The sequence below is a fragment of the Oncorhynchus nerka genome, linkage group LG28 (genome assembly GCF_034236695.1).
Source record: "Oncorhynchus nerka isolate Pitt River linkage group LG28, Oner_Uvic_2.0, whole genome shotgun sequence".
Classification (NCBI taxonomy): Eukaryota; Metazoa; Chordata; class Actinopteri; order Salmoniformes; family Salmonidae; genus Oncorhynchus; species Oncorhynchus nerka.
The window spans coordinates 15,073,462-15,094,307 of NC_088423.1; the positions used below are offsets into that span (position 1 = coordinate 15,073,462).

General features: G+C 42.7%; 2 protein-coding genes, 2 non-coding genes and 1 pseudogene across 7 annotated transcripts in view; all 5 read right to left on the reverse strand.

The window, feature by feature from the left end:
- LOC115112903 (sorting nexin-29-like) overlaps nucleotides 1–8,820 on the reverse strand; it is a 165,739-nt gene extending 156,919 nt beyond the window's left edge. For 2 of the 4 annotated variants that reach the window (XM_029639945.2, XM_029639946.2), the window contains exons 1-4: nucleotides 8,373–8,816; nucleotides 5,517–5,581; nucleotides 4,881–4,933; nucleotides 4,679–4,803 (exon numbers count right to left, since the gene is read on the reverse strand). In XM_029639945.2, the coding sequence (XP_029495805.1) occupies nucleotides 4,679–4,803; nucleotides 4,881–4,933; nucleotides 5,517–5,581; nucleotides 8,373–8,379 (250 nt within the window). In that variant the 5' untranslated portion in view covers nucleotides 8,380–8,816. Of the gene's footprint in view, nucleotides 1–4,678; nucleotides 4,804–4,880; nucleotides 4,934–5,516; nucleotides 5,582–8,372 lie in introns of all 4 variants that reach the window. The other 2 variants (XM_029639944.2, XM_029639947.2) reach the window with 2 other exon arrangements.
- A 7,179-nt stretch (nucleotides 8,821–15,999) lies between these two features.
- LOC115112905 (ribosomal L1 domain-containing protein 1-like) lies at nucleotides 16,000–20,676 on the reverse strand. Its single transcript, XM_029639949.2, is given in 10 exon segments — nucleotides 16,000–16,469; nucleotides 16,471–16,661; nucleotides 17,142–17,252; nucleotides 17,790–17,924; nucleotides 18,314–18,407; nucleotides 18,653–18,754; nucleotides 19,084–19,232; nucleotides 19,596–19,734; nucleotides 19,902–20,041; nucleotides 20,570–20,676. Coding segments are annotated over 10 exon segments (1,290 nt in total). The 5' UTR covers nucleotides 20,612–20,676; the 3' UTR covers nucleotides 16,000–16,282.
- On the reverse strand, nucleotides 18,095–18,196 carry LOC115113888 (small nucleolar RNA ACA64; annotated as a pseudogene).
- LOC115113886 (small nucleolar RNA SNORA55) lies at nucleotides 18,489–18,616 on the reverse strand. The gene has a single exon (XR_003861151.1). It is a non-coding gene; the product is annotated as a small nucleolar RNA SNORA55 (small nucleolar RNA).
- On the reverse strand, nucleotides 19,332–19,457 carry LOC115113887 (small nucleolar RNA SNORA55). The gene has a single exon (XR_003861152.1). It is a non-coding gene; the product is annotated as a small nucleolar RNA SNORA55 (small nucleolar RNA).
- Nucleotides 20,677–20,846: the final 170 nt, after the last annotated feature.

Sequence of the window (20,846 nt, forward strand, 5' to 3'; positions counted from 1 at the left end):
TTACAAGCCTGTTGAACCACTCTTTCGTATCGTCAGATCCGCAAAGACTGGAAAGCTGCCGTGGTCATACCACTTTTCAAAGTTGGAGACACTCTAGACCCAAACTATTATAGACCTATATCCATCCTGCCCTGCCTTTCTAAAATCTTTGAAAGCCAAGTTAACAAACAGATCACTGACCATTTAGAATCCCACCGTACCTTCTCCACTATGCAATCTGGTTTCTGAGCTGGTCATGGGTGCACCTCAACCATGCTCAAGGTCCTAAACTATATCATAATCGCCATCGATAAAAGACAGTACTGTGCAGCCATCTTCATCGACCTGGCCAAGGCTTTCGACTCTGTCAATCACCACATTCATATCGGCAGACTTAATAGCCTGGGTTTCTCAAATGACTGCCTTGCCAGGTTCACCAACTACTTCTCAGATAGAGTTCAGTGTGTCAAATCGGAGGGCATGTTGTCCGGACCTCTGGCAGTCTCTATGGGGGTGCCGCAGAGTATAATTCTCAGGCCGACTCTTTTTCTCTGTGTATATGAATGACGACGCTCTTGCTGCTGTTTATTCTCTGGTCCACCTCTACACAGACGACACCATTCTGTATAGATCTGGCCCTTCGTTGGACACTGTTAACAAATCTCCAGACAAGCTTCAATGCCATACAACACTCCTTCCGTGGCCTCCAACTGCTTTTAAGTGCTAGTAAAACTAAATGCATGCTCTTCAACCAATTGCTGCCCGCACCTGCCCGCCTTACTAGCATCACTACTCAGGACGGTTCTGATTTAAAATATGTGGACAACTACCTAGGTGTCTGGTTAGACTGTAAACTCTCCTTCCAGACTCACATTAAGCATCTCCAATCCAAAACGAAATCTAGAATCGGCTTCCTATTTCGCAACAAAGCCGCCTTCACTCATGCTGCCAAACATACCCTCGTAAAACTGACAATCCTACCGATCTTTGCAGATGTCATTTACAAAATAGCCTCCAACACTCTACTCAGCAAATTGGATGTAGTCTATCACAGTGCCATCCGTTTTGTCACCAAAGCCCCACATACTGTGACTTGTATGCTCTCGTTGGCTGGCCCTCGCTACATATTCGTCGCCAAACCCACTGGCTCCAGGTCATCTATAAGTCTTTGCTGGGTAAAGCACTATAGCAACACCCACCCGTAGCACGCGCTCCAGCAGGTATATTTCAGTGGTCATCCCCAAAGCCAACAACTCCTTTGACCCACTTTTCCTTCCAGTTCTCTGCTGCCAATGACTGGAACGAATTGCAAAAATCACTGAAGCTGGAGTCTTATCTCCCTCTCGAACTTTAAGCATTAGCTGTCAGTGCACATTACCGATCACTGTACCTGTAAATAGCCCACCCAACTACCTCATCCCCATATTGTTATTTTTTGCACCCCAGTATCTCTACTTGCACATCATCATCTGCACATCTATCACTCCAGTGTTAATGCTAAATTGTAATTATTTCACCTGTATGACCTATTTATTGCCTTAACTCCTTAATCTTACTACATTTGCACACACGGTACATAGATTTTTCTATTGTGTTATTGACTGTACGTTTGTTTATACCATGTGTAACTCGGTGTTGTTGTCGCACTGCTTTGCTTTATCTTGGCCAGGTCGCAGTTGTAAATGAGAACTTGTCCTCAACTGGACTACCTGGTTAAATAAAGGTAAAATAAAAAATATTGAACAATTCACAACAATGCAGACTCAGCCAGCATAGCCTTGCTATTGCGAAAGGCTGCAGTAGACAGACCTGACTCAAGAGAAGACAGGCTATGTGCACACTGCCCACTAAATGAATTGGAAACTGAGCTGCACTTCCCAACCTCCTGCCAAATGTATGACCATATTAAAAGACACATATTTCCCTCAGATTACACAGATCCACAAAGAATTTGAAAACAAAATTATATATATATATATATATATATATATAAATAGTGTGCCATCACAACAGCAAGATTTGTGACCTGTTGCCAAAAAGAAAAGGGCAACCAGTGAAGAACAAACACCATTGTAAATAAAACCCATATTTATTTTCCCTTTTGTACGTTAAAAAAAATGACAGCTTAATTTGAGAAAATTCAGAACTTGCAAATATTCACAGCAATCCCTGCCATTAAATGTTTAATCGTTAATTATAACATCCGGCCCACTGACAACTCCTTAAAAAGGTGCACTAAGCAGTAATTGCTACTCCATATCCTGGTTGCGAAAATTCAAATAGTTCCCCTAATTTCAGTTTGTGTGACTAAACGAACAAATGTTATGTAGAGAATTGTACCATCTAAACAGCTGTGAATTTTTTTTATTTTCCATAACCAGAAACATTGTATTTTCAGCTGATGTACAAAACCGAAAGTAAAAGACGCAAAAACAAAACTTAATGGGAAGCATAGAAATAACACACCTAGAACAAATCTACCACTTCTTAAACTTGCATTCAATTAAAATGACAGATCTTTAACTCAAATGTACATGTGAATTTGGTCGGGTCGACCAAAATGTTATGAATTTCAGCTTAAAGAAAATGTTTTCAGTCATCCAAGTACCAGCAAGAGGTCAAATTAGAGCAGTATAACTTAACTAAATACATCGTCATTGTCTGTTGGAATTGCACCACTGGTTACTTTAAGAAGCCAACAGGTGCTGGGCTTCCCTCAGAAAGAGAGAGAACAGATTTCTATTTTTTGACGTTTTTTACTAGATCTGTTGCATAACCCTCTGTTTTCATAGCCAGTATCTGCACCTTGTTTCTCTAGCAGTCGTCCTACAGCCTCTGTTTCCTGGGTGGAGAGTACACTCACCACAGCCACTCTCTCCTCGTGATGCGAGTACAGTCGTGGCCAAAAGTTGAGAATGACACAAATATTCATCTCCAAAGTTTGCTGCTTCATTGTCTTTAGATATTTTTGTCAGATGTTACTATAGAATGCTGAAGTATAATTACAAGCATTTCATAAGTGTCAAAGGCTTTTATTGACAGTGACATGAAGTTCATGCAAAGAGTCTATATTTGCGGTGTTGACCCTTCTTTTTCAAGACCTCTACAATCCGCGCTGGCATGCTGTCAATTAACTTCTGGGCCACATCCCGACTGATGGCAGCCCACTCTTGTATAATCAATGCTCGTTTGTCCACCCACCTCTTGAGGATTGACCACAAGTTCTCAATGGGATTAAGGTCTGGGGAGTTTCTTGGCCATGGACTAAAAATATCAATGTTTTGTTCCCCAAGCCACTTAGTTATCCCTTTTGCCTTACGGCAAGGTGCTCCACCATGCTGGAAAAGGAATTGTTCATCACCAAACTGTTCCTGGATGGTTGGGAGAAGTTACTCTCGGAGGATGTGTTGGTACCATTCTTTATTCATGGCTGTGTTCTTCAACAAAATTGTGAGTAAGCACACTCCCTTGGCTGAGAAGCAACCCCACACATGAATGGTCTCAGAATGTTTTACTGTTGGCATGACACAGGACTGATGGTAGCGCTCACCTTGTCTTCTCCGGACAAGGTTTTTCAGGATGCCCCAAACTATCGGAAAGGGGATTCATCAGAGAAGATGACTTTACCCAGTCCTCAGCAGTCCAATCCCTGTACCTTTTGCAGAATATCAGTCTGTCCCTGATGTTTTTCCTGGAGAGAAGTGGCTTCTTTGCTGCCCTTCTTGACACCAGGCCATCCTTCAAAAGTCTTCGCCTCACTGTGCGTGCAGATGCACTCACACCTCCCTGCTGCCATTCCTGAGAAAACCCTTTTTGTGCAAAGCAATGATGACGGCACGTGTTTCTTTGCAGGTAACCATGGTTGACAGAGGAAGAACAATGATTCCAAACACCACCCTCTTTTTGAAGCTTCCAATCTGTTATTCAAACTCAATCAGCAATGACAGAGTGATCTCCAGACTTGTCCTCGTCAACACTCACACCTGTGTTAACGAGAGAATCACTGACATGATGTCAGCTGGTCCTTTTGTGGCAGGGCTGAAATGCAGTGGAAATGTTTTTTGGCGATTCAGTTCATTTGCATGGCAAATAGGGACTGTGCATTTAATTTTGATTCATCTGATCACTCTTCATAACATTCTGGAGAATATGCAATTTGCCATCTTACAAACTAAGGCAGCAGACTTTGTGAAAAGTAATATTTGTGTCATTCTAAACACTTTTGGCCATGTCTTCTCAGGTCTCCAGTTTCCCAGGATGATGTTTGGCATGCTCCTTTTTTTGTTTTCATTGCACCTTGAACTTTCCCCTTGTATATTCTTTCGAGCATGGATTAAATTAAGTATATTCTTTTTGCATATCCTTTGGTTATTCCTTTTCATTGTTTGAGTGAGAGCAGCTTTTGAACTTTTAATACTAGTCTGTAACTCTGAGCTGTCACTACTATGGTGATGCAGTGGTTCTAATGGTCTGACTCGGTCATATAGCTCTTTTCTGACCCAATATTTGTTTTAATATATCATATTTAATTTTCTACATTTACATAACTTTTTTTTAATTTATTTTTTTACACCAAATACAAACCTAATCTGACCTAACTTTAAGAATGTGCAGATAAAGATTACCAGTACCTCCTTTTTTTTTTCTTTCTTTTTTAACATATCACTGACTAATCTGTTTCCAGGTCATGTGACTGTACCTGCTTCAGTCTTGCTGGTGAAGCCTGCGGCTTGCTTTATGACAGCAGCAGTGAGAGCCAGGCCTCTAGTCTTCCTCAGGCCATGCTGGAGGACAGCCTCAAACTGGGCACACAAACAGATCACCCTACAGGGGAGATACAATAAATCACACACACAACATCAATAAATCATATCAGTTTTGTAATAATAAAACATTGGTACCTGCTGTCGGAATCTGAGGCGATCTCCTTTCTTCCTCCAAAGCGGATTTGGCACTGAAGAGAAATGAAGAATGACACGGCTATCAAAATAACAATGACACAACACATTTACTTACTCAATGGGAGCCTGCCAGCTAGAGACCACAACATCAAACCAGCTAGAAAAACAATAGGCACAGTATCATATCATGCCTTATAAACAGTAGAAACCATAGAATTACACTGTAATAGCATATCATTACAACAGTTTATGATTATATGACTAATTTGACCATAGCTGTAATGTACTCCTCAGTGGGAATTATCCAGAGTAAAGGAATGCAACAGGGAAGCTAACATAACCTGGCCTGTCACGTACAGGAAGGCTCACATAACCTGGAAGGAATGGGATGCGTGGGATAACGAGCAGTAGTTCCGAAGTTTGGGTTATTTGGACAAATCACGAATTTTGCAGGTGTTACCATCTTTAAAATGTTGGGAGGAGACATTCGGACCGTAACTTGCAAAGAGAGAGGGTGTAGCTCCTGGTTCCGCTCCTCCTTAAATCTCTTCACTTAACATGTATGCACCCAGAACTTAATCGATCAGCAGACCAATTACGAGCGACAGTTCTGGGTTAACTGTGATTACCCCTCACCTGTTTGACAGAGTCAAGCAGCCGCTCCAGCAGGTGTTGTCTCTTTGCGTCATTCTGCTGAGGGCCTGAGGAGGAGAAGGAGGGCGATCTTACAAACATGAGTCGGCAGGGTAGCCTAGTGGTTAGAGCGTTGGACTAGTAACTGGAAGGTTGCAAGTTCAAACCCCCGAGCTGACAAGGTACAAATCTGTCGTTCTGCCCCTGAACAGGCAGTTAACCCACTGTTCCTAGGCAGTCATTGAAAATAAGAATTTGTTCTTAACTGACTTGCCTGGTTAAATAAAGGATAAAAAATAATAATAAAATAAAAATATGAGTCTGTCAGTTTGGGAAACTCATCTTAGATTTCTGGCCTAAGAGCCATCTCTGGCTAAATCAGAGCTGTATGTACCACAATTTCACCAAATTTATCAGAAATGTATACAAAGATATGTTCAAAGAATAATATGATACTTATAAAGGATTCCTAAATCATTGCTAAGAATAATGAAAATGACTGCAGTTTCTACTGGCTGGTTGTATTGGTGCTAGCTAGGTACCAAGTTGAAGCTAGCTACCCCAGAAGTTGCGGTCGAACAAATAATGCTTTATTACCAATGCGGTACTGCATTTCATAATTGTACAAAATTTGATGCAAAAAATGTGAAGCATTGACCTTGGGCGAATCTATGTAGTCAGAGCTAGATTCCACAAAGACTGGTCTCTGATCCACTCCGTTGGTGGAGTTCAACAGAAACTTCCTTCACCGGAGTTTAGTTTGCTATACCTTGGAGAAAGTTATGGGCTACATGAGGATGGTCAGGACTCAGCCCTTGATCATCGCTCTCAGTTCCATTACACATAAGTGATTGGAGGAAGGCATCTTCTTTACTGTTTTTTTTTGTTAAGAGCCCCGACGCTTGGTCTAAACATTAACACACATTGGACCCTGTGTTTCAGATCAACAAGAAATTATTTTCTAAAAACAAAAAAGGTTAAATTGATATACCTTTACAGGGTTAGGGATCCCACACAGCCATACAGTGGCCTGCAAAAGTATTCCATTCCTTGGCATTTTTCCAATTTTGTTACCTTACATCCTGGAAATAAAATTGATTTTTGGGGGGTTTGTATTAGTTGGCTTTACACACAACACGCTTACCACCTTGAAGATGCAAAATATTTTTTGTGAAACACGCAAGAAATAAGACAAAAAATGAAAAACTTGAGCATGCATAAAACTATTCACCCCCCCAGTCAATACTTTGTAGACACCTTTTGCAGCATTTACAGCTGCAAGTCTCATGGGGTATGTCTCTGTAACAGTATAGTCCGTCCCCTCGCCCCAACCCGTGCGCGAACCAGAGACGCTCTGCACACGTCAACAGTCACCCTCAAAGCCTCGTTACCCATCGCTCCACAAAAGCCGCGGCCCTTGGGAAGCAAGGGGAACCACTACTTCAAGGTCTCAGAGCAAGTGACGTCACCGATTGAAACGCCACTAGCACGCACCACCGCTAACTAGCTAGCCATTTCACATCGACTACATCTCTATAATCTTGGCACATCTAGCCACTGGAATTTTTGCCCATTCTTCAAGGCAAAACTTCTCCAAATCCTTCAAGTTGGATGGGTTCTGCTGGTGTACAGCAATCGAAGTCATACCACAGATTCTCAATTGGATTGAGGTCCGGTCTTTGACTAGGCTATTCCAAGACATTTAAATGTTCCCCCATAAACCACTTCAGTGTTTCTTTAGCAGTATGATTAGGATCATTGTCCTACTGAAAGGTGAACCTCCATCCCAGTCTCTTGGCAGGTTTGTTGTGGTGCCATATTCTTTTCATTTTTTAATAATGGATTTAATGGTGCTCTGTGGGATGTTCAAAGTTTGTGATATTTTTTTATAACCCAACCCTGATCTGTACTTCTCCACCACTTTGTCCCTGACCTGTTTGGAGAGCTCCTTGGTCTTCATGGTGACACTTGCTTGGTGGTGACACTTGCTTAGTGGTGTTGCAGACTCTGGAGCCTTTCAAAACAGGTGTATATATACTGAGACCATGTGACAGATCATGTGACACTTAGATTGCACACAGGTGGAATTTATTTAACTAATTATGTGACTTCTGAAGGTAATTGGTTGCACCAGATCTTATTTTGGGGCTTCATAGCAAAGGGGGTGAATACATATGCACACACCACTTATCCGTTTATCATTTTTTCTAAACAAGTTTTTTTTTTTTTTTTTTTCATTTCACCAATTTGTGTATGTCCATTACATGAAATCCAAACAAAAATCCATTTAAATTACAGGTCGTAATGCAACAACATCGGAAAAACCCCAAGGGGGATGAGGATGAATACGTTTGCCAGGCACTGTATCGCCAATCAAGTCAGAGAGACCACTGATCATCTATTTAGCATGCCCGAAACACCTGTGTGTAATAGAAGATGCCACCAGAAACGTTGCCAGTGTACCTATGAAAATAACAGGTTCCTTCGACCTTAAGAAGTTACGGTAACGTTATGCTCTGTAAGATCACATCTTGGGCTAGTCAGGACTCAGGAGCAATACAATAAGTCTTACTATTAGAATTGGAAGGGTTTCTTTGATGAACAATTTGTTTAATGACATCTATGGTCTCATTGCAGTCAAGAAAAAATCGATTTGCATGGGGAGATTCAAGATAAACGCGGGAAGAGTCATCTATCCTTCACGCCTGCCTGAACTCACATGATAAGTATGCTTTGTCATCCATTCTAAACCTCTTAATAGGCCTATGTGCGTAAACCAGACAAAATTCGCGCAATAAGCCAAAGCCAGGTGTCAATTGATGGTAAAACAAAAATTTGTTTTTTTTAGCTACAACTCACCGTTCATTCTGTCAGTCCGAGTATGTTAGTTGTTGATGACACACCACATGTAAACTAGTTCATGGTTCGACTTGGTGGATATCCAGAATTCTATTGAGATTCATCACATTCTGTACGAACCGAACCCTGGGTGGCAGAGAACACAACTTCCATGATGCAGCCCTCCCTTCTTCCCATCAACACAACCTCGGTCCGTGGCCCACTGTTGCTCCTGTCGGCTGGAACTACAGAGGCCTGCGAGTTGTCGTTTATCACTATATAGTTAACCCGAGTCACATTTGTAGATAAAATGGTTGACGAACAAATCCATCCGCATTGGTCGATTCGGCGACTGGACTGTCGTGGCTCTGGTAATCGTCTAGCTGTAATAAAAGGAATTCATTTTGACACTTCGGTGCCCCTGCCTGCAAAGCGAAACAACGTCGGCGCTGCAGGTCACATGACCAGACACACTGTTGTCATATGACAGGTTAGGAGCTATTTGGATCCGTATCAGTGTTAAACGTTCGCTTGTTTTCAAAAACAGTATTCATTGACAGTTCTCTTTTTATGAAAAGCTGTGTGTGTGTGTGTGTGTGTGTGAGAGAGAGCACGTCTGATCTCTAGACTAGAGACCTTAAGCTACAAAGCCAGACCTCCACAACCCCTCTGTATTTTCCTCAGTGTGGTTAAATGTCTGTACTGTCTTAGTTGTGACCAGTATAGTGTATATGACACTAAATGTTTTTATTTTGGGGGAACTTGTGAGTGTAATATTTACTGTTCACTTTTATTGTTAATTTAACTTTTGTTTATCTATTTCACCTGCTTTGGCAATGTAAACATGTGTTTTACCATTTTACAGAGGCCAGTTCATGAAGGAAGCTCATTAGTTTTTTTAGCAAGTGTCTATGACAAATCAGGACAGGTCGTTTCACTGAGCAGCCATTACAAACACAGGCTGTAAAACAGTGATCACTAAGGTCATTACAGAAAACACCAGACTGATACCTATCAGGGTTATTTGTGAACATCGAGGAGAGTAGCCTTTCTGGGTGTTTTGGAGTCATACCTTGTGGGATTGGTAATAATCTGAGAAAGTTCTAGGGAGTCCCATTGCATTAGGACTTGGTCAGGTGGTTTAAGCATGTCCCAGTTTAGGTCACCTAGCAGGACAAATTCAGTGTAAGGTGCCAGGAAAGAGCTTAGGGCAGGTAGGGTACAGGCCGGTGCTGATGGAGGATGATAGCACCCAGCAACAGTCAACAAAGTGCTATTTGAAAGTTTAATGTTTAAAACCAGCAAATCAAATTTTTGGGGACAGACTTGGTGGAGACAACCAAGGTGATCCTTGGTAAAGGTTGCCAATACACCACCTTTGGAAGATCTGTCTTGCCGAAAAAGGTTTAACCAGAAAGGTCTCCACTTCTCCGTAATGACCAACCAACACATCTGGATTGGAGCTGTGAACCCACACTTTAAATTGATACATTTGAGGTAATAAGCTTCAGTGTTAACGTGCAGAAAACACAGGCTTTTACGAGAGCAGAAATCAGTGAAGCAGATATTGGGGCGGCAGGGTAGCCTAGTGGTTAGAGCGATGGACTAGTAACCGGAAGGTTGCAAGTTCAAATCCCCGAGCTGACAAGGTACAAATCTGTCGTTCTGCCCCTGAACAGGCAGTTAACCCACTGTTCCTAGGCCGTCATTGAAAATAAGAATTTGTTCTTAACTGACTTGCCTAGTTAAATAAAGGTTCAATTTGAAAAATTTAAAAATATCAAAGCACAAGTCAGAATTGGGGCTAACAACAGTAGATGGGCCAGGGTGTACATGCACATTTCCAGATATCATCCACAGTAATACATTCAAGGCACAGCAGAGGACAGGAAGAGCTCTGCAGGGTTGATTTATGACATTTAAATGTGCATTAGATGAAAACAAGATCATATTGTACAGCAATTTCATCAGTAAACATGAATACAAAGCCAGCGAGAGGTGGTTAGAAAGTGTGTATCCAATAGAGAGTCAGAGTCCCGAGTGTGGGAACAAACAGTCTGTCCCACAGTTGAGTAAACTAGAAAGTTCATAGTCAACAGAGCATGCAGAAATCGCTAAATATATATTTAAACTCAGCAAAAAAAGAAACGTCCCTTTTTCAGGACCCTGTCTTTCAAAGATAATTTGTAAAAATCCAAATAACTTCACAGATCTTCATTGTAAAGGGTTTAAACACTGTTTTCCATGCTTGTTCAATGAACCATAAACAATTCATGAACATACACCTGTGGAACAGTTGTTAAGACACAAACAGCTTACAGACAATAGGCAATTAAGATCAAAGTTATGAAAACTTAGGACACTAAAAGAGGCCTTTCTACTGACTCTGAAAACACCAAAAGAAAAATGCCTAGGGTTCCTGCTCATCTGCATATGAACATGCCTTAGGCATGCTGCAAGGAGGCATGAGGACTGCAGATGTGGCCAGGGCAATAAATAGCTATGTCCGTACTGTGAGACGCCTAAGACTGCGCTACATGGAGATAGGACGGACAGCTGATCATCCTCGCAGTGGCAAACCACGTGTAGCAACACCTCTCAACGCTGTGCATTACAAGGAAGACATCCTCCTCCCTCATGTGGTACCCTTCCTGCAGGCTCATCCTAACATGACCCTCCAGCATGACAATGCCACCAGCCATACTGCTCGTTCTGTGCGTGATTTCCTGCAAGACAGGAATGTCGGTGTTCTGCCATGGTCAACGAAGAGCCCGGATCTCAATCCCATTGAGCACGTCTGGGACCTGTTGGATCGGAGGGTGAGGGCTAGGGCCACATCTCACAACAAGAACTGGCAAATCTGGTGCAGTCCATGAGGAGGAGATGCACTGCAGTTCTTAATTCCGCTGGTGGCCACACCAGATACTGACTTTTGATTTTGACCCCCCCCCCCTCTTTGTTTAGGGAAACATTATTCCATTTCTGTTAGTCACATGTCTGTGGAACTTGTTTAGTTTGTCTCAGTTGTTGAATCTTGTTATGAAAATAAACGCAGTTGACAGTGAGAGGACGTTTCTTTTTTTGCTGAGTTTATAACTTTATATGTTCAGAGTCACTCGCCCCAACAGTGCGTGTGTGCTGGAGGCGAGCGATAGCTCAGGAGAGAGGGGGAAGTGTGGTGGGGGTACTTGTACCAGAAAGGGGGAAACAGACCAGGGCAGACGGTGAACAGATCGCCAGGTGGAATCCAAGCAGCAGGCAATGGGAGTAGGTGTCTGGAAGCAGATTTCTTGTAGAAAATGCCTGTGGATGGTCTCTGAATGGGGGGGGGGGGGCTCTGGATTTGGATTTGAGCAGGGTCAGCTGTGAGAGACTCCTGCCATTTGTTGAGATCAAAGGCCTCGACACCTCTCACGTCACACCTCAGTGCTAATTGAAGTTGTATCTGGTCTGTCTCAGTTCCAGGTTGGATTGTGTCCTCAGGTCTCTGCTGATCGTTTGCCAGAGCACCATCTGTATAGCTTGGAAAAGGAATCCTTGTCAGCAGTAACCCCTCCAGGTAATTTTGTCCAAAATTAGGTTGTAGGTTTGGAGTTTTGATCTGCAGTGAAGGTTATGCTGTGGAGGGTAGCATCCTGAATATGTCCCTTCCCAAAAAAGTTTATCTATCTTTTTGTAAATAAACATGTTGGAAAATGTGAGAGCTCACATGCAGCTCTCTCTCTCTCTCTCATTATACTTTTTAGAGATTACTACAACAACAAAAACTATTTATATTGTCTTTAAACCTTTAAAGGGTTCTTCGAGGGAACTTATAGGGGTTCCCCCACAGTTTCAGCTTGAAGAACCCCTAAAGGATACTCCAGGAACCTTCTTTTTTGAGTGTATTGTGTAATGTAGGGGTTAGTCCTTGTGCCACGCATAGACTGGTGAGATTTCAGAATAAAAGAGGAACTATACTCACAGCAGGAGGGTGTTACTCATCATACAAAGTAGGTAAATATAGATTTACATTCAATTCAAACATTTAAAGTAATTATCCAGTGAAAATCCAACTTTTAAAATAATAATTTCAAATAAGGTTCTATACTCGTATTTGGGGCCAAAGTATTAATTGGGGAAAAAAACACTTAAAACAAATCTCAAACAGAAGGTTTAAAAATGGCTTGCTATTTCCTCATAGAGTATGATGTCATGCTCCTGAAGAAGATGTGTTGGCAAATCAGAAGTTTAGAGGATGATGAGCTGGCTAATCAGCGGTCTACCTGCAATAATATATATTTTTTACCAATATATGGCCACACCATTCTAATAAAGAAAAGCTACTTTTTAACATAACTACAATTTTTGGAAGGAAAACTATTTCACTCATATTGTAAGTACTTGCATTATTTTAAAGTATATTATGTGAGCTAATCACACAAATAAAACATGAAAAAATATATTAAAACATTTTCCTTAAGTGTCATTTTCAGGGCTCCCGAGTGGCGCATCACATTTTAAGTCACTGCATCACAATGTTGCAATATGGCTGACCAGTGGCTTCAAAGTCTCTCAATGGCCAATACTTAGCATCACCAATCCATGGTTTATATACACAATTGGTTATAACTGAACACTATTACACACTGCTTCATTATTATATTGCCAATTGACTTGAAACAAAATTACCTGTCAAATCATATTCTGTGTCTCTCTGGTAAGTTCATTAGATGGAGTTGATGTGGTGTACTGATAAATAATGTACAGAGTGACGGCTTGCTGCCCGTTAGCGGTAACATTTCCATCCGTCATTCAGGGCCCTTCTCTGTTGGCCCTCTCATTCCATCGGAATCATTAGTAAGACTATTTTACACCTTCCTGACAACACTGCTGACCAAGTTAACGTCATCTTCCTGTTCCTCTGGTTGCACCTCGATGTTCCCCACCAACCAGAACACCCACCAAATGAGACTGAGGGTGATTATGACAGCCCCTGCATAGATTAATACATTGTGTCAGGATATGTCTGCAACCACCCGGTCAGCAATATGAACACTCCAACTATTTTGTGGACGACCGCAAACCAAAAGGCACATTTACAGTGATCAACTCCCTGATATCTCCTCTCCGCGACCTTCACGTCCTTTACTTATATTTGCGCGCGCCATGAAAATGAACGTCAAATCAAATTATTAGTCACATGCGGCGAATGCAACAGTGAAATGCTTACTTATGAGCCCCAAACCAACAGTGCAGTTTTTAAAAAATGAGTAAAAAAATAGAAGTAATTCAAAGACCAGCACTACCCTCTGTTGTGCCTTGCAGTCGGAGGCCGAGCAGTTGCCATGTATAACCTTTTGAGGATCTGAGGACCCATGCCAAATCTTTTCAGTCTCCTGAGGGGGAATAGGTTTTGTCGTGCCCTCTTCACGACAGTCTTGGTGTGCTTGGACCATGTTAGTTTGTTGGTGATGTGGATGCCAAGGAACTTGAAGCTTTCAACCTGCTCCACTGCAGCCCCGTCCATGAAAATGGGGGTGTGCTTGGTCCTCCTTTTCCTGTAGTCTACAATCATCTCCTTTGTCTTGATCACATTGAGGGAGGTTGTTGTCCTTGCACCACACGGTCAGGTCTCTGACCTCCTCCCTATAGGATGGTGTTGGAGTCGTGCCTGGCCATGTAGTCATGAGTGAACAGGGAGTACTGGAGGGGACAGAGAACACATCCCTGAGGGGCCCCGTGTTGAGGATAAGTGTGGGGGATGTTGTTACCTACCCTTACCACCTGGGGCCGGCCCATCAGAAAGTCCAGGATCCAGTTACAGAGGGAGGTGTTTAATCCCAGGGTCCTTAGCTTAGTGATGAGCTTCGAGGGCACTGTGGTGTTGAACGCTGAGCTGTAGTCAATGAATAGCATTCTCACATACAATTGAAGTTAGAAGTTTACATACACTTAATTTTTCGACCACTCCACACATTTAACAAACTATAGTTTTTGGAAGTCGGTTAGGACATCTACTTTGTGCACGGCGTGCTCAGTCCTGTTTTTCCTGTAGTCCACAAATCATTAATTTTCAAAAGTTCTTTAGGGTCCAGAAAGTCATGTAATTTCCAAAAGTGGTGGATTCAGGTCAGTACACAGGTGTTGTGCACTGAAGCCTTTGGTCTGTTGGAGAGCTCAGTGCACACTCACAGAGACACAACATGCTGAAAGTTCACAGTAAAACATTTCTAAGTACTGTAACTTTTGGTTTTCAAGACAGCTTGAATACATCTTCTTGGATGATACTTTATCATGCAGATATTTAGAAATTATTTTAACGTCCATCTAAAATAGGCAAGGGTCTTTTCTGAAGTTCCCTCGAGATCAATAAAGGCAGCTGAATACCTGACAGTAGATGCAGTCTATTCAGAAACTTCCAAGTGTCTCTAAATAAGTTTTTTTTAAGTATATTATTTAAAAGACAATCAGGATCCAATCACACTATTCCAACAGAATATGTGATTAATTCATTCCTACCCAATACATGCTGATGGGCCTGTTCCTGACCCCCAGATCCAACTGTCTCTGCTTGAGCTTCCTGACGGGTATCAGGACCAGCCCCACCACACACATCCTTATGGAAAGGTAGATGAGGGCAGTGGCATGTTGGGTGTACTCACACTGGAGTGGAGGAACAGCACTGCACCCAGCATCAGGGATCCCATCACCATGACTGGTTTGTGGATGTAGGCCCAGCGATGTGGTTCTGGACACAGGATTCTCCTCACGTAATCTTGTTCTATAACACCATCCTCAGAAGGATGCTGCAATGACTGTCAGACTCCGCCCTCAATTGACAAGCTGCCCTTACGGAACTGCCCTTTTCTTCAAAGTAAACGAGATGAATACAGTTTGCATCTCACCTCATGAATTAACATGTATACTTTTCCTTCTGCAATATAATTGTTTTGTCTTTAGATGCGCTTAGCCAGTGAGTTGTCATATGCACTGAATACTTACAGGAGCAATTAGTTGTGCTTTCCTCAAGGGCAGGCTTTTTCACCTAGTCAGCCCTGGGATTCAAACCAGCAACCTGTTACTGGCACAATGCTCTTAACCACTAGGCTACCTGTTTACTGACAGCAGCCTCCCTACTTGCGTGAGCCTGACAGCTCTTCAATTCCTAAAGCTTACTCCACTCACGTGATTCCACCCGGTTAACCACACCAAATAGGGCAGGGGGTATTCAATACTAGATAGATGTGGACCCTAGTAGGCATGGATTGTCAACTCACTAACTCCAGCAGCTTTGAAATTCATGTGAAAGTGAACAATTAACTTGGCATCAAATGGCCATTTACAGAAATTATATTTAAAGAATTTATGTTGAAAGTGAGTATGACCACTAGTCTGATAGAAGAGCACTCTACAGTGAACCCAGTCCGATTAGAAAAGTAAATATGACCTGTAAGGATCAGGCAGCAGCCGCACGGACTGTTCTCATCAACAATAACCTTGTCATCCGACAGACTACTGTATTTGGACTGAGTTCACCATGGTAAACACCACAAGGCTAATGCATCAGGAAACACTAAAAGCCTGATTTAATTGGTTTGCATCACATACAAATCTTATTCACTAAATATTGACAGTGAGCTCATTTTGTATAAGAAAGACAACATACTTCAGTAGTTTTTTTTAATTTATAAGTTGAGTTTACACATTACATTTAACAAAACCCTTTGAGGCAGGCACAGACAATAATAGCTCATTTGAGTTTGTCCTTGGATCAATTCAACAAACTGAAATGTTAACAGTTCTATATTTATAAACCAGTCCTTTATAATCAGTGATGAAGTCAAGAGTTCCATGTAGAGAAAGGGGGAGTAATACAGACATTAATGGATAGGAACGCTTTGTTCATTGAGTTGTCAAGACAAAAGTAATCGAGATTGAGGCACTTTCCTTTAAGCAGCCTTCTTGGTCCTTTTGCTTTTTCTTTTCATAGCCTTCTTCCCCCCTGTCGGGTTAGGTGCCTTCTTCCCCCCTGTCGGGTTAGGTGCCTTCTTCCCCCCTGTCGGGTTAGGTGCCTTCTTCCCCCCTGTCGGGTTAGGTGCCTTCTTCCCCCCTGTCGGGTTAGGTGCCTTCTTCCCCCGGGTTAGGTGCCTTCTTCGGGTTAGGTGCCTTCTTCCCCCCTGTCGGGTTAGGTGCCTTCTTCCCCCCTGTCGGGTTAGGTGCCTTCTTCCCCCCTGTCGGGTTAGGTGCCTTCTTCCCCCCTGTCGGGTTAGGTGCCTTCTTCCCCCCTGTCGGGTTAGGTGCCATCTCAAGTCCCTTCTTGGTCTTCTTCTACCGGCATCAGAGAGAGGAGCAATCAATTAGCACAGTACTGAGAGGAGTCTGTAGATACATTAGTCATTTAGCATATAATTTTACCCAGAGCAACTTAGTGCAATCATCTTTAAGACAGCTAGGTTAGACAACCACATGCATAGAAAGTACATTTCTTCAATAAAAGCCATCGGTAAAATCAGGGACTGCTATCCTAGCTTCAGGGGGAAGCTGTTTCCACCGCTGGTGTGCCAGGACAGAGGAGATTGGACTGATACAAAGTGTCAAATAACCTCCAGTCTGTCAGTGTTCCCAGGGAGTGAACAGGGAGACAGCGCAAAAAGGACACTGCTCCTCCGCCTCACTGGAATGAGGTTCATGAAACACTGGATTTAAACCAAAATTCATACAGAGTGAACCAGGTTACGAACCAGTGCACAGACAAGTCAGCAAATATGTAATTTGACAAAAACATTTGGTATGACACATGGTACAGACCTCCAGTTTAGCTTTTTTGCTTGGCGGTACTATGGGAACAAGCTGTGGAATCTCTTCCTCTACTTCAGCACCTGTGTTTTTTTCTGTAGACTTCTGTTTGCTTGCAGTTTTCTGAAATTCACAAAAAATAATGTTATAGGTATTCTTTATAAGCAGGAGGGTGTGGGGTCTACCTGTCTATATATATATGAAATTGACCTCCGTAGCCCATATGTGGCACTAGGGGCTATTTTTATTTGACCTTTATTTAACTAGGCAAGTCAATTAAGAACATTCTTATTTTGAACGACGGCCTAGGAACAGTGGGTTAACTGCCTTGTCAGGGGCAGAACAGATTTTTACCTTGTCGGCTCAGGGATTCGATCTTGCAACCTTTCGGTTACAAGTCCAACACTAACCACTAAGCTCCCTGCCGACCCGCTATGTTGATGTTCCCAGAGAGTGAACAGGGAGACGGCACAAAAAGGACAGCTCCCCTCCCCTGCCTCACATAGCACTGGATTTAAACCTAAAATCATACTGAGTGTAAACCAGGTTCCGAACCAGTGCAAAAACAAGTCCTTAGAAAGATTTAGTTTGACAAATATAGATGACTTCAATTATAATCTTAAAATACTACGTACAAGCATTTGTGTGTAGCACTCCTACCTTGGCATCCATGGCTGCGCGGGCCTGTTTCTTTGTCTCCTCTAAGAGGGTCAGGTGGTTCATGTTAGAGGTGTAGATGGGCAGAGCTACTGATGACTGGCTCTTCAGGTGGATGATCTTTATCAATGGTCCTTTCTGCAAAGCAGCAAGACCGCAGCCATCTAGTCTCAACATGTACTTTCACGCATACCTGTTTAGGTCAACTTCATTTATGTGAGAAACATTTAATGGTACAGCCAAAAACATTGCCATCCTGTGTATAGCATCTGATTGTGGCCTCTTGTCAGAGGCCTTGATTTGTTGGGGTGAGGGGGCACATGGGTTTAATCCCTCTGCTATAAAGAGCAGGCAATAAGCTTAATGTACCACAGTACTATAGGCCTAGTAAACTCACACCAGACAGCAGCTGGGCCCAAACGTGTATTTAACATTGGGTATAACTGACATTAACGTATAATAAAAGTGTAAATATCTGTAGTGACCATCAGTCGTGAGCTCAGGAGGATCCCTGGCAGCAAACTCACCATGCGTAGTTTGGTCACAATGGTGCTAACAGCAGAGTTGATATTCTCTGCTATTTCATCTGCAGCCATCCCAGAGTGGGCCACACGAGCCATGCTAAAACAAACAATTACATTATACAAAAGGCAGTGTGAATGAATGAATTCTCTGAACACAAACAATATTAGACACTTGCCAATTTGTGTCAAAGCTGTAGAGACAGGCTCCAATAGAGAGGGAGATCCATCTGGATATACTTTGAGTCACTATGGCACCATCATTGCCCATGTCCAACACAGACAGGAGGACAGGGTTTGCTGGGGTGCAGTTATTCATCAAGTCAAGCTTGGAGCAGGCCTCACCAGCAGCAGCCTTTCTTAGAAATGGAGATGGTTGTTCCCTGGATGGTTTGCTGGATATCTAAGGCCAGCTTCTTGCTCCGCAGGTTTACTGACAAAGGCTCCCTAAGCAGAGGAGAGAAAACACTAGATTAGAACACCAGAAGGGCTGGCTTGAAGGCACATTTCAACTTAAGTAATTTGATGCATTTCAAGGCCAGGGAACAGCACTTGGGGCTATGGTGATGTTCCCAGAGAGTGAACAGGGAGACAGCGCAAAAAGGACACCGCTCCCCTGCCTCACTGGAATGAGGTTCATATAGCACTGGATTTAAACCAAAATTCATACGGAGAGTGAAACAGGTTCCGAACCAATGCAAAAATAAGTCTAAATAGATTTCATTTGACTAAAATAGACAAGTTGATCGACCAATAGAACACATTTACAAGCGTACTTTTTCCTCTCGTAAAAGTGCTTGCCAATGTGTGAGGACAGCAGGCGGCGAACACGGTCGTCTGACAGGAACATGTCAAAATTCCCCAGCAGCCTTCTTTTGGCCTCAAAGGGCTTGTACTCAGTCTTCAGCGTTTTGTAAGGGATCACCTATAGAAAGACAGGGATATGCCTGGGTGAGTTGAGTCATGCACCAACAAGTAAAGGACCATATCAAAAAACAAGAAGCTCTACAGTATGACAGTAGGTAACTGTGTAAAAACTGTAGAGGCAGACTCCAATAGAGGGAGGTCCACCTGGATGTACTTTGAGTCACTATGGCACCATCATTGACCATGTCCAACACAGACAGGAGGACAGGGTTTGCTGAGGTGCACTTATTCACATTGGATGACCAAACACTAGTTACAGACTAAAGTAAATCAGATGAGATGCATTTGAGGATGAGGTAAGCACTTCAGGTGCCTAGAAAAACAATCAATAACTAATATTATTGGTGTTAGTTAGTAATACCTCTGTGACGTTCTTGACCCCTCTCTCAGCCAGCAGTTTCTTGTAGAACCTCTGGGTCTGGTCAGGGGTCATGTTGGGCTCATCTCTGGTGAAGAGACAAACCTCATCTGTGTCGGTCCGGATGCCATGAGGCAAGGGGCTGAGGGAGAAACAGAGGACTTGTGGTCATTACTGGACAGTTTCACCACTATACTGCAGGACAAGGGGTTAATTGCTCCACACATTCAATGCATTTTTCATAGCTATGCCTGTATTATTTAACCATGTTGGTTTGTAGCTCTGGACAGTGTTGGCAGAGGGACTCACATGCGGATAGTCTGGGCCTGCTTGGGGATTTTCCATAGTGTAAAGAGGAGGGATAGGTGTTGACTTTCGTCCAGGAGCAGAGAGTCTGGGGTAGACTTAGTCTTCAGGAAAGCCAGCAGTGCTTGAACTGCTTTCTTCACCTGGGAACACAATGAGAGGTTATGAAGAAATGTAAAAACAGTGACAAATTAATCTGTAATTTTTTTCAAATAGACAACACATTGACCAAATGCAAATAACCAGCCGCATTAGGTTAACTAGTTAAGCTACACAAATCGTCCTGAACAAGTCAGCTCAGATGAGAAAGCGAACGATAACTAGCCAACGTTACAACCTTTTCACTTTTAACCTACAAAAGTCGGACTAGTGAAGGGTCGATATTTTTCCAACGACAGTTTTACCAAGAACCAATGGAAGGAGTTGTAGACTACTCCGAAAGTGTGTTCACAGCGTTTCCAGTTAAGATACAGAAAATAAGTGACTTGCCTCGTGTTGAACTATCCGACCGCACAAGCTAACGCTAGCTAGCTTGCTATCCAGCTGGTTGCTAGCTCCAGAGAAAGCTGGCTTACAAAACATAACCTACTGATATCACCCCGCTTTTCCTGGCATCCATATAACTACACTTTTGTTAAAGAAGACATTATCAAAGTGATTTTAGACATTACCTGTACCCGGTCCAGCGGCAACTCCTCAGGTTTGTCTGCCATGCTTCTTCACGTGTTTTATCCGGGGTAACGCATGCGCATATCGATTGGCTCACGTCACTCTTGCAATTGAAACTTCACAACTTTATTTGCGAACAGTTTGAGGACAATACAAAAAGGTCCCTAGTTTACCACCGCCACAAAGTCATAAACCCCGCCCATTTCTACAATTTGATCGGATTTAAACCTAACCTCAACCCCTCTGCTAACTTTAACCATAACCTTACATTTAGACCAA